The sequence below is a fragment of the Staurois parvus genome, unplaced genomic scaffold (assembly GCF_062004578.1).
Source record: "Staurois parvus isolate SC_StPar_1 unplaced genomic scaffold, SC_StPar_1.0 ptg000098l, whole genome shotgun sequence".
NCBI classification, from domain to species: domain Eukaryota; kingdom Metazoa; phylum Chordata; class Amphibia; order Anura; family Ranidae; genus Staurois; species Staurois parvus.
Genome location: NW_028317894.1, coordinates 3,701,071 through 3,720,830, shown reverse-complemented (window position 1 = coordinate 3,720,830; position 19,760 = coordinate 3,701,071). Strand labels below are relative to the sequence as shown.

Sequence of the window (19,760 nt, the reverse complement as noted above, 5' to 3'; positions counted from 1 at the left end):
GAGAACACCATTGATCCTGACCAAATCTCCAAATCCATTTGCAGAAATGTAGCCCTAAACTTGCAAGGAACCCTCAACATGCTGTCCAGCCCTTTAGTGAACAAACTGCCTCCTGCTACAACCAAATATTTCAGATTTTGATACATCAGTCCAGAGCATCTGCTGCCATTTTTCTGCACCCCAGTTCCTGTGTTTTCATGCATTGTTAGTCACTTAGCCTTGTTCCAAGTTATAGGTATGGCTTTTTGGCCAAAATTCTTCCACGAAGACCTCTTCTGGCCAGACTTATACGAACAGTAGATTTGTGTACCTGGGTGCTACTGGTTTCTACAAGTTCTGTACTAATGGCACTGCTGGACATCTGATGTTGAAGGGAAGTGAGCATGATGTGTCTTTCATTTGCTACAGTAAGTTAAGCATCAAGTCTGTCTGGGATTGCATGAAGAGGCAGAAGGATTTGAGGCAGCCTACATCCACAGAAGATCTGTGCTTAGTTCTCCAAGATGTTCGGAACAACCTACCTGCCGAGTTCCTTCAAAAACTTTGTGCAAGTGTACCTAGAAGGATTGATGTTGGTTTGAAGCCAAAGTGTTGTCACATCATACATTGATTTGATTTGGATTTATCTTCTGTTAGTTTACTTTCCATTTTGTTAATTAATAAAAAATAAACGAACAGTTATATTTCTGAAAGTATTCTTAATTTACAGCGTTTTTTACAACTGTCTATAACTTGTGCATAGTATTGTATATCATGCAAATTGGCCATAGAGTTATTGCCAAGTTAACGTACACATTTTGACACTGCTAAATTTGACCTGAGCATCTAGGCATCAATGACCTTTGGTCATGAAAACATTATAGAAGATGTTTTTACTGCTAACTTTGTAAAAATAAGTATAAGAATAAATCTTGGTAGGTCAGCTTGTTTCTGTGTTCTATTTATATTACCAGTCGGTGTCGAATAAATTCTGTTTACTTTTCTGAAATTTTTATACACCTTTAGTCAAATTTTATTATTCTCACCATTTGCTTCAACTGTAATCACAAATATAAACATAGATTGTTTAAATGTAATTGCCTGCTTTTATTTGTTGTGCTGTGTCTGCTGTTAAAATTGGTGTCATTTGTAGATGCATAGCGTCATTTATATATTTATTTTGCTTGCCTATTACATAAAGCATTACAGATCAAGAGAACCTATCAGCTTTACTGGGGCTCTGGTTCTAATGTCATAGAAACTAAGGAGCACAGCTTGAAAGTACAAATAGGCTAACCATACGACTGAATTCAAGCAACCCCAGATCCAGACACCTCTGCTCCCCTATACTGCTGCTTAGCAAACATAAAGGCTGTAAAAGCAATCATTTCTCCTTCTCTCTGGCTGCATTCTTGTAGCCATTGAGAACTACTGTGTGAGCTGTGATTGGTCACAGCTTGTCACATGGTACAAGGCTGTTGTGAATGGCCTTGTACCATGTGACTGCTGTGATCATTCACAGATTTCACACGTAGTAAGAAATGATGTCAGAAGTGACATCATTGCTTACTATGCATGTGATCACTGATTGGCCAATCAGTGATCACACGATCGGGACCTCGCACAGAGGTCCCGTCCGACGATTGGTGTTCCAATGTGTCCGGAGGATACAGCGGGCACCGGATCGCGGTGCTGAGTGCGCACAAGCAGCGTGCGAGGAGGCCGTTTATAAACGGCCACCCGACCCTGCACTGCCACCATCCGGCCATTTATCTACATGGACCGGACCGGAGGTGGTTAACTGAGAAAACCCCTCCTCCCCTCCGGAAGACTCCTGGGATGTATGACATCATTTGCCCAGGCCTGGAAACCAAGAAGTGACTGAAATGTAAACAAAAGTTTAAAACAAGTAAATGTGATATGGTTTTCTATTTATTTACTAATGCTACCAGCATAAGAATTAAAAATAGTCAATGTTGAATGAGAGTGTGAATTTACACTTTAAATCTGAACTCTCTGGGCAAACTGCTAAATACACAGATCAAATACATATGTGAGAGTTCTTTTACCTGCCAATCGTTTTTACTATTTTCCATCCTGTGTTGAGATTTACATTGGTCTACCAGACAGCATAGCCCTGACTAGAAGGATAGGGAACCTGATTTTTTTCTGCTGCAATTTCACTCTCACAGTTCTCAAACCTCTCTCAGTCTATAAGAGGGTAAAGAAAGTAGAAGCATCACACTGATGAGCTCATCTGTCTGTTACTCTACTCCGTCCTTCTATCAGCATACTCCTTGCTCCTCAGCACACCCACCTGTCTCCTTGTGTTTCCTCTTCCTCTATCAGTAATAGGAAGAAAGATCAGAATCAGGGAGACCACAAACAGTTGACTAGACCTTGTCATGCCTGCCTTTTTTGGGGGTACAGCTTGCGACGTTCAGTTAATTTTTGTGTTTTAAAAAAGGTAAAAAAAAAAAAAAATTATTTTTTCTATGCACAATATGTAATTATACAGTATTTGTGCATGGTGCAGCCATAATGGTTGAGCATTTTTGGCAATATTATCCTACTGTCTTCCAGACAGTGTCTACCCTATTAATTAGAGTGATGCCCTGCATTGAGTCTCTGAAACAAAGTACCGACAGTGCTTCTGGAAATCATGTGATTTAACCAAGGCTATGCTCCCCAGGAGTTATGTTTTTAATGTGATTTGGTTATGCTGAGATTTTATTGATTTATGTGGAAATATTAATCATAGGTCCACTTTAAATCTGAACATAAACATCAAAAGGATCATCTGAGCAGACAACTCTGACCAGTTAGGAAAGAATAGGAATAGTTGGCTGATAGAACCCAAACTGGTCTTTTAGCTTTGAATAACAGAGATCTCTGATGTTTATATCTAAAGTTTATTAGCAGAAAGCAGAAGTATTAAAATCTTATTTTCATGCATTTTCACAAATATCAGTGAACTAACACATCTTAAAAATAAGAATAAATAAAGTAACCAAATACAATCACCCAAATTGATCTCAGACATACCGATGACTGGGTGACAGTCACTTTGTCTTTGGCTGCCTTTACCTGGTTTGGTTTGTTTGTGCCCCCATAACAATTTTCTCATCAATTTTGAAGAGCTGGACAGGGGAAGAGTTGCTTTGGTTGATATACCAGCACTGTGAGAGTATTCTATAATAAGTGATTTATTTTTTCATAGCTTAGCAACAGCTTTGAATAATTAAACAGTGACAGCATGTTGAAGTAATAAATTAGGCTGTACTACAGATGTGACAACAATAAATCACACTTTATCTGCATCATTTAAGTTCCAGAGATTAAAAGATTCTGTGAGCGGCTTTTAATCCTTGATTAACTAATTTGACTTTGGGATATTTCAGGTCGTAATTGTTTGGAGAGAAGTTTATGTGGACATGAGAAAAATCACAAATACGGAATCCCTGTGTTTTTTTCCTGGAGAGCAGCCTTCTATAATTACACTGTACAGAAGGCCCAGATTATCAGTCATTTTTCCATTACACATTTGAAATATTACTCTTACATATATATATATATATATATATATATATATATATATATATATATATATATATATTTGGTAGAATTCTAAAATGATGCCACAGGTGACTTTTTAAAGCAATCAGGATCCTCTTTAAGTGGTTATTGTTGATTATCTAAAGAATATGACTGATGCTTTTTTTTTTTCTACTTTTGTTCTTTTTTAGTGTCCACAGAAGCTAATTCCTGATCAGGACCAGCTAATGATCATAGCTTTGGAATCCATCTACACTTGTCAGCGAGATAACCAGCTGTCCTTCTGCTATGACATTCTGGAGTGTTTGCCCCAGAGGGGTTATGGGTAAGAAAACTTCTAAGTCAGCCTTTCTTATCTAGGGTTGGTCCAGATGTTGCTTGGGGTTCCTGGAACATTGAGCAATTTTTGTCCCTTAGGTATATAACCACAGACACCAATGATCATTTTTAGCTATCTGTAAGGGGATCACTGACCACCAAAATAGGAAGCATTCTTCCAAATAACTACCAACATAAGATACTTTCTTTCCCCTGACAAATAATGTATGGAGCATCCTTCCCGCTGACCACCAATGTAACAGGCACTTTTTCCACTGACCACCAATGTAAAATGTATTCTTTCCACTGACCACAAATGTAAGGCGCATTCTTCCCACTATCCATCAAAGTAAGAAAAATTCTTCTGGCGTTCTACCCACTGACCTCTAATGTAATAGGCATTCTTCACACTGACCACCAATGTAAGAGGCATTGTTCACACTGACCACCAATGTAAGAGGTATTCTTTCATCTGATCACTAATGTAAGGGGCACTCTTCTCATAGACCACCAATGTAAGGGGCACTCTTCTTATAGACCACCAATGTAAGGGACACTCTTCCCAAAGACCATCAATGGAAGGGGCACTCTTCCCACACACCACCAATGGAAGGGGCACTCTTCCCACACACCACCAATGGAAGGGGCACTCTTCCCACAGACAACCAATGGAAGAGGCATTCTGACCACCAATGTGAGAGACATTCTTCCCACTGACCAACAATGTAAGAAGCATTTTCCCACTGACAACTACATTATTAATCAGTGAGCTGTAGCTATAGTAATTATTAGTAGGAACTCCCTGACTTGGTTTCTCTATATTAACCACTAGCCGACCGCGCATAGCCGAATGACGGCTGCACCGCGGCCGGCCAGTTCTGAGTGGACGTCATATGACGTCCTCCCAGAACGCGCTCTCCTGCGCGCCCCAGGGGGCGCGCACCCGGCGATCTCCGTGATCGCTGTGTCCTACGGACACAGCTGATCAGGAGATGTGGTGAAAGGCCGAGCCCACCGGCCTTTTACCACGTGATCAGCGGTGTCCAATGACACGCTGATCACAGGAAAATGCAAGTGCCGGTTCTCGGCTGCACTTTCCTCACGCTGTCAGATCGTGAGGAAAGTACTGCCGAGAACCGGCAGTTGTCACAGCGGGGATCGGCACCGATCATCAGGGCACTGATGATCAGTGCCCTGATGATCGGTGCCCAGCAGTGACCCCCGCATTTCCGGTCAGCAGTGCGCCCACTAGCCCCGCCCACCCATTCCCAGCAGTGCCCCCACCTGTGCCCAGCAGTGCCCCCACCTGTGCCACTCTGCAGTGCCACCTACCTGTGCCCAGAAGTGCCACCTACATGTGCCCAGAAGTGCCACCCACCTGTGCCCACCCACCTGTGCCCACCAGTGCCACCCACCTGTGCCCACCAGTGCCACCCACATGTGCCCACCCACCAGTGCTGTCCACCAGTGCCACCCACCAGTGCTGCCAGTCAGTGCCACCAGTCAGTGCCCAGGGGTTGTGCCAGTCAGTGCCGCCAGTCAGTGCCCAGAAGTGATGCCAGTCAGTGCCGTCTATCAGTACCCATCATCAGTGTCACCTATCAGTGCCGCCTATCAGTGCTGCATATCAGTGCCGCCTATCCGTGACCCCTAATTAGTGCTGTCTATCAGTGCCGCCTATCCATGCCACCTCATTAGTACTGCCTATCAGTGCCCTTTAGTGCTGCCTATCAGTGCCCATCAGTGCCGCCTATCAGTGCCCATCAGTGCCGCCTCATCAACGCAAATCAGTGAAGGAGAAAAAATACCTGTTTGAAAAATTTTATAAAAGAAACAAATAAACTTTTTTTTTTTTTTCAAATTTTTTGCACTTTTTTTAATTTATAGCACAAAAAGTAAAGCGCCCAGTGGCGATTAAATACCACCAAAAGAAAGCTCTATTTGTGAGAAAAAAATGATCAAAATTTCATATGGGTACAATGTTGCATGACCGCGCAATTGTCAATCAAAGTGCGGCAGCGCTGAAAGCTGAAAATTGGCCTGGTAAGGAAGGGGGTATAAGTGCCTGGTAGGCAAGTGGTTAAAAAAGCTTGCTGTAAGTTATATTGCCACCAGTGTAAGGGGCATTCCTCCCACTGACCACCAAAGTAGGAAGCATTCTTCCAGCATTCTGCTGACTGGCCACAAATGTAAGAGGCATTCTTCCCACTCACTACCGATGTGAGGGCCATTCTTTGTACAGACAACCAATGTAAGAGACATTCTTCCCACTGACCACCAATGTAAAGGGCACTCTTCCCACAGACCACCAATGTAAGGGGCACTCTTCCCACAGACCACCATTGTAAGGGGCACTCTTCCCACAGACCACCATTGTAAGGGGCACTCTTCCCACAGACCATCATTGTAAGGGACAGTCTTCCCACAGACCATCATTGTAAGGGGCACTCTTCTCACAGACCACCAATATAGGAGGCACTCTTCCCACCGACCAATGTAAAGGGCACTCTTCCCACTGACCAATGTAAAGGGCACTCTTCCCACTGACCAGCAAAGTAAGCAGAACTCTTCCAAATGACCTCCATTGTATTAAGCATTCATTCTACTGCCCACCAATTTAAGAATAATTGTTCCCACTTCACCACCAATATAAAGGGCACTCTTCCCACTTACCACCAATGCAAGGGGCACTCTTCCCTCTGATCACCAATATAAGGAGCATTCTTCTCCCTGACAAAAAATGTAAAAAGTATTTTTCCCACTGACCAATACATTATTAATCTGGGAGCTGTAGATATAATAATATTTGCATGAATTCCCTGAGACTAGGTTTCTCCTTGTTTAAAAGGTTGAGAAAGGCTGCTGTAAGTTGTATTGCCTTTTTACCAGAACTTACATGTATTTATTTCTATTCTGCAGTTCATTCTTCACAGTAACTTGTGTTTACTGTAGATTCCCCATTTTCTTCACAGTGCTGTCTGAACTGTTGTAGTCATCTTTGCTTTAGTTTTTATATTAGGACAAAAAGAATGGACCATTTTCTTTTTTTTAAATGACTGTCAAGAGCTGTTTCAGGCAGTTGGTTACCAGGCTGCCTAGTTCTTTTTTACAGTTAAATATTTCAGAATAGAAATGAGAATCTGATTGGTTTCTAGGAAGAAGCACAAATTAATCCTTCAGTCTGAACTCTGGGAATTGTATTTGATTCTGGGAATTGTACTCATCCTGCAGTGTAATGGATCAAAGTCACAGAGAGAGATTTACTAAAACTGGAGAGTGCAAAATGTGGTGCAGCTCTGCAGAGAAACCAATACTCTCCCAGTTTTTTTTTTTTTTTTGTCAAAGCTTATTTTAACAAGCTGAAGTTAGAAGCTGATTGGTTTCAATGCACAGCTGCACCAGGTTTTGCACTCTCCAATTTTAGTAAATCAACCTCACAGTGTCTTCTAAGACAGGGGCGTATTTACCACAAGGTAAACAAGGCATTTGCCTAGGGCGGAATTTTTTAGGGAGGCAGCGGCGCCCCCCCGGAAGAAGGGACACACGCAGCATGGGGACCAGGTGGGATCCGAGAGGGGCTGTTGGATGCTTGAATGTGTATGCAGAGCCAGATTCTTGTTCCCAGGGATGTCCGGAGCTGCGAAGGTGAATGTCTTCTCCCTCTCAGTGAGGGGGGGGGGGGTGGCCAGTGTATTGGGAGCGTTGGTAGAGCAAGGCTCTCTCAGGTGGGGTTGGGGTGTTGTTGGTCAATGCAGGCTCTTTTCGTGGGGGAGGGGGGTGTTGGCCAGTCTCAGGGTCTCTCCGTGGGGGAGCAATAATAATATCCAGCCCTGGGGACCAGACATTTTTTTTTCCTGCTTATTATCTTATTTGCATTGGTCCCCTCACTGCCCCTGTATGATTTCCTTCCTCTGAACTCTGTGACAGAGGACCAGGCCACTACGCATGCTACCTCCTCCAATCAGAGGTATGAACATAAAGTAGGCAGCGATATGGGCACCCAAAGAAGGACCCCAGAAATTAAACAGATGAAGAGTGAATGGTCGTCATTTGAATGTGGCCTCAATCAAGTAAAATTGTGCAGTTGGATTGTTGTTTTTTTTCATGCCAGTGGTTAGAGTTAGAGTGAGGTTGCTAAAATCCTGGAGTTTTAGTGAACGTGTGCTGTGCTCATGCAGGACACAGTAACAGGTTGACGGGAAAGTGTATGTCAAGCCAAAAACATTTTTTCTAGTTTTGGACAGAGTCGGAAAGGATCCGAGCCCCTGCTTGAGTTTTTACCGCTCCTAGGGGCTCCATTACAGAAATATAAAACTGTTTCACATGGTCCATGTTTGCCTGGGAATGCACAGGTGTTCCATGGATCAGCATACAGGGAGTCTTATTCATCTCAATTGGGAAGCAGCTACTGCATGGACACAGCGTCTCCTGCCAATTTGACTTCTGTGTGGGTGCTGGTGTGTGTCCTTGAACACACAGTGTGAGTTCAGGGACATGTACCCATACCCACATGGCTGTCAGATTAGGAGGTATAACTGTGTCTGTGCAGCTGCAGCATCCAAATTGACAGGAATGGGACTACCTATACAGGGATGCAAGACACCTCTGCATCCCTGTTCAGGCAAAACCTGCTCTCACGTGGATGTACACTGTAGTATGCCCATGTGAATGAGGCCATACTCTAAATTCCTGTCCTGCTGACATCATTTTTACCAGACAGGAAGTAAGGGAATGCTCAATTAGCTCTACAGACCTAAAATAAAACAGGTTTTGTACATTATTTATTTGCACTGTTTCTTTAATAATTTTCTATCACTTTTATTGTTGTTAAAAGGAATGTAAACATCCCTTGTGACAGCACTAGCCAGTAAAAGGTACTCTTGAAAAATGGTGCTTTTTACATCTGGAGAAACCAGAAGTGACAAAATATTAGTCTCTTCCATTTTCCTATACCATAGAACTGATCGGAGACCTTTTGGTCCTTGATCATCTCTATGGTAAGCCATCGGAATCGCTGGCTCTATTCTGGGCTCGCCGGTGGGACCCCTAACCGCCGCATGTAAAAGCAATCCAGCGGCTAATTAACTGCTTGGATGGCTTTTACAAAAAAAATGATCGTCTTCAGAAAAAAAAAACAATATTGGGATGATGCCAGTAGCTGCAGGCACCATTCTGGCATACCACTGTGATGTAGTATGGCGGTCTTCAAGTAGTTACAAACAAATTGACTCATCGCCTTGTTTTTGAAGGTTCATGCTCTCTATGGTTGTCTTTTTTATCCTTCCTTCACTGCTTAGTGAGTCACTGATATGGAACAAGCATAAGCATAGCAGGTGATGAGTGTAGAATTTTGTTCAGATCATTGAGTAAACTAGCAGTGATGACAGCCCAGCATGTTCAGTAGTGGCCACTGCCATAGATTTCTACCCTGACTGGTCCCCCTTAAAGTAGTCAAATAAGTTATAATAGGCATCCAGTAAATACAGCTTTTGTGCCCTATCATCTGTAAGCTTCACTTTAGAAGTACCCTCTAAGGGCCCAGCCAATGCCGTAGAACACAGTGTCAGCTTTGATAGAAGACTTAGTTATTGTTTGTGTCACTCAGCAATGCTGTATTAATAAAAACAGGAAATTATTTTCAGCAATCTGATTTACAATATCTCTTTCATCCTCTTATTCCCAGCACAGAGACAGACATAACAAAATCTTTGCATGACAAGGTGGATCAGCTGGAACAAATCCTCAGGTAACACATTTTGTTTCATTATCCTATGCTGCTTCAGTTCGGAAGAATTATTTGGAGATTAAATGAATAAGCAATTTTTTTCTAGCTTTGCTGTAGATTGGTTTATTGTGCATTAATTCATTTATTATAGCTGGCATCACCTGCCTGGAGTTTGCATGTTCTCCCTGTGTCTGCGTGGGTTTCCTCCGGGTACTCCGGTTTCCTCTGACGTGCCAAAAACATGGTGGTAGGGTAATTGGCTCCTGTCTAAATTGGCCCTAGTATGTGTATGTATGAATCAGCACTTTACTGGTGGTAGAGTCTATCTTTACTGATGGTAGATTGTATTTGTGCTTTACTGGTGGTAGAGTCTATCTTAAGGCTAGGTTCACATCTGTGTGGGTGTTGCCGCACGAAAATCTGTGCAGCTGCACCACCCGCACAGAGGAATGCAGGCCCGTGGGTGGTTGTCATTAGTTTTAATGGCACGCCGCCCGCACTGGAAAACGCAACCGTACTGGGAACCAAGGTTCCCGTGTGGGCTGTGTTTTCAGAAGAAGTGCAGCGACTTCTTCTCTGCATGTCACAGGGCACGGGAGTCCATTCAAATGAATGGGCTCTCATGCCCGCGCAAAACGCGGCCCGCATGGCCACATATATGTGAATCAAAGGTTACTGAGGGAAGATTGTATCTACACTTAACTGGTAGTAGAGTCTATCTTTGCTGATGGTAGATTGTATCTACGCTTTACTGGTGGTAGAGTCTATCTTTACTGATGGTAGATTGTATCTATGCTTTACTGTTGGTAGAGTCTATCTTTACTGATGATAGATTGTATCTGCACTTTACTGGTGGTAGAGTCTATCTTTACTGATGGTAGATTGTATCTGCACTTTACTGGTGGTAGAGTCTATCTTTACTGATGGTAGATTGTATCTACGCTTTACTGGTGGTAGAGTCTATCTTTACTGATGGTAGATTGTATCTGCACTTTACTGGTGGTAGAGTCTATCTTTACTGATGGTAAATTGTATCTACGCTTTACTGGTGGTAGAGTCTATCTTTACTGATGATAGATTGTATCTGCGCTTTACTGGTGGTAGAGTCTATCTTTACTGATGGTAGAGTGTATCTGTGCTTTACTGGTGGTAGAGTCCATCTTTACTGATGGTAGAGTGTATCTGTGCTTTACTGGTGGTAGAGTCCATCTTTACTGATGGTAGATTGTATCTGCACTTTACTGGTGGTAGAGTCTATCTTTACTGATGATAGATTGTATCTGCGCTTTACTGGTGGTAGAGTCTATCTTTACTGATGGTAGATTGTATCTACACTTTACTGGTGGTAGAGTCTATCTTTACTGATGGTAGATTGTATCTACGCTTTACTGGTGGTAGAGTCTATCTTTACTGATGATAGATTGTATCTGCGCTTTACTGGTGGTAGAGTCTATCTTTACTGATGGTAGAGTGTATCTATGCTTTACTGGTGGTAGAGTCCATCTTTACTGATGGTAGATTGTATCTGCACTTTACTGGTGGTAGAGTCTATCTTTACTGATGATAGATTGTATCTGCGCTTTACTGGTGGTAGAGTCTATCTTTACTGATGGTAGATTGTATCTGTGCTTTACAGGTGGTAGAGTCTATCTTAAGGCTAGGTTCACATCTGTGTATGTGTTGCCGCACGAAAATCTGTGCAGCCGCACCACCCGCACAGAGGAATGCAGGCCCATGGGTGGGTGTCATTAGTTCTAATGGCACGCCGCCCGCACTGGAAAACGCAACCGTACTGGGAACCAAGGTTCCCGTGCGGGCTGTGTTTTCAGAAAAAGTGCAGGGACTTCTTCTCTGCATGTCACAGGCCACGGGAGTCCATTCAAATGAATGGGCCTTGCGCAAAACGAGGCCCGCATGGCCGCATATATGCGAATCAAGGGTTACTGAGGGAAGATTGTATCTACACTTAACTGGTAGTAGAGTCTATCTTTACTGATGGTAAATTGTATCTACGCTTTACTGGTGGTAGAGTCTATCTTTACTGATGATAGATTGTATCTGCACTTTACTGGTGGTAGAGTCTATCTTTCCTGATGGTAGAGTGTATCTATGCTTTACTGGTGGTAGAGTCCATCTTTACTGACGGTAGATTGTATCTGCACTTTACTGGTGGTAGAGTCCATCTCTACTGATGGTAGATTGTATCTGCACTTTACTGGTGGTAGAGTCTATCTTTACTGATGGTAGAGTCTATCTTTACTGATGGTAGATTGTATCTACGCTTTACTGGTGGTAGAGTCTATCTTTCCTGATGGTAGAGTGTATCTATGCTTTACTGGTGGTAGAGTCTATCTTTACTGATGGTAGAGTGTATCTATGCTTTACTGGTGGTAGAGTCTATCTGTGTTTTAATTGAAAAAGCTTATTGGTGCAGCTGTGCATGGTAACTTATTGGGTACCATACACAGCTGCACCAGATTCAGAGTGCTCCAGTTTTAGTAAATCTCCCCCTTAGGCTAGGTTCACACGTACGCGTTATGTAGTGTGTGTTCAGTTTTGCAGAAATGCACTAAAGGCCATTTAACCTGATTTCCTATGGGTCACATTCACATCTGAACGTTTTAAACCAGTGCATTTTTTTTAAAGGGTCGGGCTTTTTTTGTCGCAGCAGGTTGCATTTTTGTTTCCATAGACTTCAATGGAAATGCATCATAAACACACTGCTTTAGTTTTTGATGCATTTCCACTGAGTTTTTGCTGGTTTATCCTGCAAACAGACATCTCCCCAAACCGCATCAAAAACACATTATAGGATAAGTTCACCTTTTACATAAAAATTATAATATATGCACATTTATTTTGCAGGTGCAAAAATATGCTTTTTTTTTTTGTTAGGAGCCTGTAAAGCATTGCACCCACGATCATCAGATCATGGGTGTAATGCCATGGTCCTGGAAACTGTGTATCTGTCTGCTCGTACCTCCGATATGGGCAGGCAGTTGCACTCTGACAGGAAGCTCAGTAAACTACTGAGAATGCTCAACAGCACCCTGGTAGTTCAGCCACAAATGCTGTCAGGACTTGTAGTTTTTCCAGAAACACTGTGAATGAATGGTGCGGGCGGGCGGAGCCCTGTACAGTGTACAGCTGTTTTGTTTTTTTAGATTGTGACAGCGAACGGGGGGGGGGGCGGAGAAGATCATGAGATGCAGAATCCGTGGGAGGAACTTGATATTGTTTATCAAAAAAAGATTAAAATCACTAACAACATCCAGTGCACTAGGTTGATTGATCGCTTGTTTACATTTCCATTCCAATAGTATATTGCCCGCTGAAGGATGCATATTTCTGGAGTAGTGTCTAAAATGGCCGAACTCACACTTCCGGGCATAATGACATCTAGTGGCCCTCTCTCCTCTCCCGCCTCTTAAAGTGACACTTACCTGGTACAAGTGAATTGGAGGAATATTGCCAGTTATTACACCCAGAGTGTTGGGAAAGTGTATTTGACCTTACCTTTGTGTGGGTCAAACCTTGAGGTGAGCGGCAGCATTGGAAGGTGATGGTTTACTGTGGTGGAGCACATCAGCAACTTTATATTGAGCTCGCATGACATATACATGCCACAAAACACAATATTTTGAAGAAAGAAATTTCTCATTGGATATTTAGGGACTTTTTATGAATTTTGAATTTCTTTATATTAATTAAATGTATGTGTGTTTACATGCGTTTTTTATAATATGTATGAAGATGAAGTCTATAGGGGGAATGTGAATTATTAAGCTCTGTATTTACAAGGGATGTAGGGATTCATTGCACTTTATCTATTTCTGTCACGAGTTATATCACTAATTGTGTTTGATGCATTTACATGCATTTGCCATTTAAATGTTTTTGGGGGTTTTTTTTGCACATTTTACATTGGGTTATTCATTGTACTTTATCTATTCATATTATCAGTTATATCACTAATTGTGTTTGATGCATTTACATACGTTTACACTTTTTCTATATTGAATTCTCTTGGTGTTTGCACAACAGTGAGGGGTGGCAACATAATATATATGTTTTTTTATATATATTTGGGTTAGTGCAGAGGTTTCCATTTGTTTGGCATATTTTCTTCAAAATGATTGGTATTTTTTCATTTATATAGCACTAAAATAAACCCAGTAGTGAGTAAATACTACCAAAAGAAAGCTCATTTTATGTGAAAAAAATAGATACAAATTTCATTTGGGTACAGCGGTGCAATTGCCGGTTAAAGTAGCTCAGTGCTGAATAGCAAAAAAATGTCCTGGTCATGAAGGGGGTAAAACCTTCCTGAGGTCAAGTGGTTAATAACTTTTTCACGACACAGAGCATTATGGATGATGACTTATAAAGACCTTTTGCAGTTTTGAAGTGGTTAATCCAGACAGTAGTAGCAGATCTGGAGAAAACTTTCTAGCTTCTGTAATAAATAAGCTGCTGCATGTCCGAGTGCTCTTTACTTATTAATAGATCCCTTTGTACCATCTCCAAGCAGGCTTCCCATAACCTCCTGGGACTATGTGTTGCTGCAATTTCCAGCCTTTAGTTTGGAGAAGGTCTGTCGCTCACAGCAGCCAGTCTGTTGGTGTAAGTTATTACATCTCGCCAACAATACACATTTCAATGAGAGTTCACCTTACCATAAAGACAAGCAGCAGAAAGTTCCACTTGTAATTTGTTTTGCCTTGGAACCTATATATAAACTATAAATTAGAAGGAAATGGGTATTATCGTCCTTTCATTCTGGCTGCCGGCTTGTTGTTTGTAAAAGAAGTATTTCGGTATGGGTGCTGCTGCTTGGTTTAATGATAAACTAGGGCAGGCAGGCATGAGGCGAATCAAATCATAAATATCCCTGTTTCATAAAGTCAGTGGCGAGGCCCGGGGAAAGTACTACCTGATGCAAATAGATGTGTGATAAGAGACTGAACAGCAAGGCTGGGGCATACTCATTTTTCATGTTTCTTATTATATTAAAAGATAGCGAGCAGTGTGACAGGAGCATTGTCCCGGGCCTGGCAGATAAAAGTACAAATTCTAAAGTTGTTCTTCTTAAATAGACTTGAATATTAAATCCTTAGCCATGTGCTCAGTTTAAAGGAAACCTTCTAGGAGAGAATTATGTTGACTGCCATCATTGACTTCCTTCTGAAAATGCAGTCAAGGTGATCCTCTGGTTTTAGCACTTTCTGACTCACTGACATGGAACATATACATGATGAGTAAAGTCAGAATACCTTGTCTGTGGCCTTGTTCTTGGTCACTGTCTAAGAAAATATGGAAGACAAACAATCAACATGACAGCATACATGTTAAAGTGTTTTTGTTGTTTTAACTATGTATTTGTGTAGTTATATTCCCTGTGCTTTACCTTGTAATGATAGGCTCACATGTTGGGACTGCAGTATGTAGTGTCAAATCGATTCCATGTATTCATTCATCTAGCTTGTCTCTATTCGTTAGAGGACTGGCAGCTTTTTGTCCTGGGACACTCAGTATCCAATCCACTCCCCGCCATTTATTATTTATTACAGGTACTTCTATAGCACCCTCAATTTACGCAGTGCTTTACATATATATTGTATATTCACATCAGTCCCTAACCCTCAAGGAGCTCACAATCTAATGTCCCTAACTCACATTCATACATACACATATTATACAATTAAGACAGGAGCCAGTTAACCTATAAGCATGTCTTTGGAGTGTGGGAGGAAACCAGAGTACCCGGAGGAAACCTACATAGGCATGGGGAGGACATGCAAACCCACAGTTGAGTTTCAAACTGATCGTCCTAGCGCTGCTAGGTGGAAGTGCTAACCACTTAGCTTACTGTGCATTTCCTCATCACTGTGCCACATCAAATATATGTGGTGGTTTATGTAAGGATTTATTCTACTTATAAAGGGCGTGTCCCTTTCCCTTAGATGAAATATTACAGTGCCTCCAGCCGTTAAAATATGGCAAATATTTAGTAAACCAATAATTTGGACACCTTGATAATTTGATCACCACTTATTATTATACCTTGAATTCTTTTAGCCAGTATGATTTCGTACCATACACACAAAATTTGCCTTATAATAGATAAATATAAAAATTTATTTATGTAGAAAAATTATATATATATTAACACAAAACGCAAAAGACTGGTGATAAATGGATATTGATACACACGTTCAAAGATATACTATGCCGATATAATACACAATAATAATGTTTCTAAATAATGAAATCAGTATAACAATTTCTAAATGATACTGATTAAAATTTAAATTTATTAATAACTAATAATTTCGAGTATCTCAAAGGTTATTTTCTCTCATTACGTGGCCATAGCAATGGAAGAATATATTCTCTGATAAATTATACTCTGATTATTAATATTTAATAAATTATGAAATATGAAAAATTTATAATATGACACCAAACAAGTTTAACAGTAATACAGGATCTCTCTACATATATATAACTACCCAATATAGTTGTGATACACTAAGGTAATTCTATGACTCTACACAACAGAGAAAATAGACAATGCAAAATTAAATGGACAGTCTCACCACACCCGGAATTCAGACTATGAAACTCTCCCGTGGATTCAGCTGGCAATGGAACGCCTTTAGAATGATGTCACAGGGCAAGTGATAGATATTTAGTATGGGAGAATGTAGGAAGTTAGGAGTACAGAGATTTAGCAATTTAGTAAAGTTTTGGAAGTTTGAAAGGATGGAAGAGGGGTTATAGAGAGGTCTCTTCAGATGTCTTCCGATTTTCTTCTCATGAGGTCTTTCTTCAGTCAGGTTTTTTCTTTTGATGAGTTTTTTTTTTTTTTTTTTGAAAGGTGCATGGGCTTTTATACCAACTAATCCATTGTTCTAAGATACCCTCCCACCAGGCTTCTTGATTGGCTAGTTGAGAAATGTATGTACATAAGCTATTTCTCACCTATCCGCCAGGTGGCGGTCTTGTACCTTAGAACAATTTGAGTATTGATGATGACTCATACCTCGGGTGGAACTCCATGTAATTTTAGGTATTAAATATACGTCTTATCCAGATGTATAGTTGATCATAGCTATAGTGTTCTAAATAAGAACCATGGAATATATGTGTATATTCAGTTATTCCTCCCTGAAATACAAGCTTGTGTGACAGCATCTATTTCCTGATAAGACATACAACTGATGCTACCTCACAATATATCTTACTTTTCATCATCTCAATACTCAAATTAGTGATATACAATTCCCATTGCTGAATATTTTGTGGTGGGTGAGACATATTCTTTATAACATCTATAGATACTATGCTTTTGTAGTAATATCTTTGTGGTTAGATACATTCAATTCTTAGCCTTAAATGACCGGAATTTAACTTTTAGTCTTAAAAGTGACACATTAAACCGATGTTTGTCCATTGTAAAGATGAGAGGCAATAACCAGGTGTCCTTGTAGTTTGAACAGAACATTTGAAAAGACTGATATCTCACCAGTCTCCTCAAGGGTTGTTTACGCTTCTCAAACGTTACTATAGTTTCACTTGTTGGTATGGTGGTTTCACCATTTGAAGGTTTAAAGTCTTATTTGGCTGTCTAATTAACTTTTGTATATGCAGTCTTCCCGACCCCAATATACAAATAGTATTTGTTGACAGTCCAAACAGTCTTATTGTCTTGGAAAAATCTCACTTCACTCATTATGTACATTTCTTTAGCTGGATGGTCCTTCGACTTTTCAACCAAGACAAGTTAACCCCTTAACATCCGGCTATGCTGAGTTGCTGTCATATAGGGTTACGTCTTGATAAAATCATGTTTTTGAGACATAATTTCAAAAGGTCCACAACAAATATGAGAGTGCTAACATAAATACACATCTCCTCCAGTATGGTGATCTCTTTGTGAATGCTCAGCCTGTTTGTATCTGTCAGATCTAATTATTGCACCTGCACCCATGCAAGACTGAGAGACCCAGGGATTGTGGGACATGTAGTTTCTTCACATGAAGTTCTCACTCTACAGACCGAGGTCATGCATTAACCTGTGGAGTGCTATGTGGCATGCCTCATAATTGAACACAAACAGAGACACCTAACACAGGAATGTGAAGATGTGTACTATACTATAGGCTGTGCATACAGTGCTATGAATAACACAATGAAGTGACATGATCATTGCACATCTTATGCAGATTAAAACACAAAGAATGCAAGTAGGAAGATTTATAATGTCTTTAAAGTAGATTTTTTGTTTTTATATAGAGGGGGACGGGTTTAGACCCTTTGTGAAAATGTTATTGTCTGTGTCCATTTGTACTGGTGACTATTGTCACTGAGACAAAAATTGACTGGAAATACAAGATTTTAAAATTGTCATCAGAACAAGAGGTGAGTGTAGAATATCTTGGGGACACCTGTTGCTGTTACCAATGGTCTTGCTTTGATTAACTGCTGTCTACAGAAGAGTAAGTAAAGTGAGTGTAAGGGACCGCCTGGCGGTACCACTAGCACTCCACTGAATAGGCGTCCCCAGCGCACGGAATCTAAGTCCCAGGGTGCTTGTTCACCAGGGCCCCTGATGGTGGGGATGGACTTGGAGCCCCCCGAGACCAGGTCGTGGCTACTGGGTGCGTCCGGCAGTGGTAGTGGTATGCGCCAAGGGCTCCCGCGGGGAAGAGTCTGATGTGAGGAGGTCAGAAGACCCCACTGCAAGGGATGGATGGATGAGCAAGGTCAGACGGGCCGGGTCGGTAACAGAGAAGACGGCAAGGTACAAGGCAGCGGGCATAGAATGGTCGGGTCACACGCCAGGTCAGCAACAGCAGGTCAAATCCAATCAGGGGCATTCAAGAGAGAGGTCAGGCAAAGCAAGGGTCAGGATAGGAGAAAACAGCAAGGTCAGGTACAATCCGGGTCACAACTTACAATTCACAGGTTCACAGGATGCAGGGAAGACCAGAAGGCACTGAATGACAGCTCAGGGCCATTTAAATATCCCACCCTGCGCTGCCATTGGTGCCCAGCGGGCGGCCGCGGCTTCTACTGCGCATGCGCGAACTCGAACGCCGCGGCCGGCCCGGACCTAGTGCCCGTGTCCCTGCACAGGGCGGTGCACTGCGCCTGCGCCGGGACCATCGCGGCGGGGATCGGAGAGATCCCTGACATTGCCCCCCCCCACGGGCAACCTCCGGATGCCCACCCGATCTCTCCACCACGGGTGATCGCGAAAAAACCTCCGGACAAGTCTGGGTGCATGGACATTATGGGCTGGTTCCCAAGAATTGTCCTCAGGGCCATAGCCCTTCCATTTGATAAGGAATTGGGTCTGGCCTCCCCTCCTTCGACACTTCAGGATTGTTTCAACCTCAAATTCTTCTTCTCCCTCGACCGTTGCGGCTTCCGGGGGTCTAGATTCCCGGTCAGGGAAGGCATCAGGGACTACTGGCTTCAGCAGGGACACATGGAAGACTGGGTGGATCTTGAGCGTGTCAGGAAGGACGAGTTCGTAGGCCACTTCGTTAACCCTCCGTTTAATGCAGAAGGGGCCTATAAATTTGGGTCCCAATTTCTTTGACGGGCAAAGCATTTTTAAATTGGACGTCGCTAGCCAAACCTTCTCCCCAGGCCGCAATACCAGATCTCCTCTCCGTTTCCTATTGAATGCCTTCCTGTAGTCTTCCTGGGCCCGACTGATGGCCTCTTGAAGCTTCTTATTGTTCGCGGAGAAGAACGTCACCACATCTTGCGTTGCTGGTACTGGGCATTCCGTGACCAAATACGGGAGGAAGACTGGGTGAAAGCCATAGTTGGCAAAGAACGGGGACTGTCCCGTCGCTGAGTGGCGGGCGTTGTTGTACGCAAATTCCGCTAGGGGTAGAAGTGGCATCCAGTCATCTTGAGTAAATGAAGTGTAGCATCTTAGGTATTGCTCTAGGGTCTGATTGGTCCTTTCGGTTTGACCGTTAGTTTGAGGGTGGAACGCGGAGGAGAGAGACAATTTGATGTCCAGGGCTTTGCACAGTGCTCTCCAAAATCTGGACGTGAACTGGACCCCCCGGTCCGAGACAATGTCTTCGGGGACCCCATGCAGCCTTACTACCTCACGAATGAAGACTCGCGCAGTCTCGGCCACCGAGGGGGTTTTCTT

General features: G+C 42.2%; 1 protein-coding gene across 2 annotated transcripts in view; it reads left to right on the top strand.

Annotated features, from left to right (window-relative positions):
* The window catches only part of NBAS (NBAS subunit of NRZ tethering complex), a 1,021,307-nt gene that overhangs the window by 289,932 nt on the left and 711,615 nt on the right, over positions 1 to 19,760 (top strand). For both annotated transcript variants that reach the window (XM_089671087.1, XM_089671086.1), the window contains exons 26-27: positions 3,726 to 3,859; positions 9,536 to 9,598. In XM_089671087.1, the coding sequence (XP_089527213.1) occupies positions 3,726 to 3,859; positions 9,536 to 9,598 (197 nt within the window). The remainder of the gene's footprint in view (positions 1 to 3,725; positions 3,860 to 9,535; positions 9,599 to 19,760) is intronic.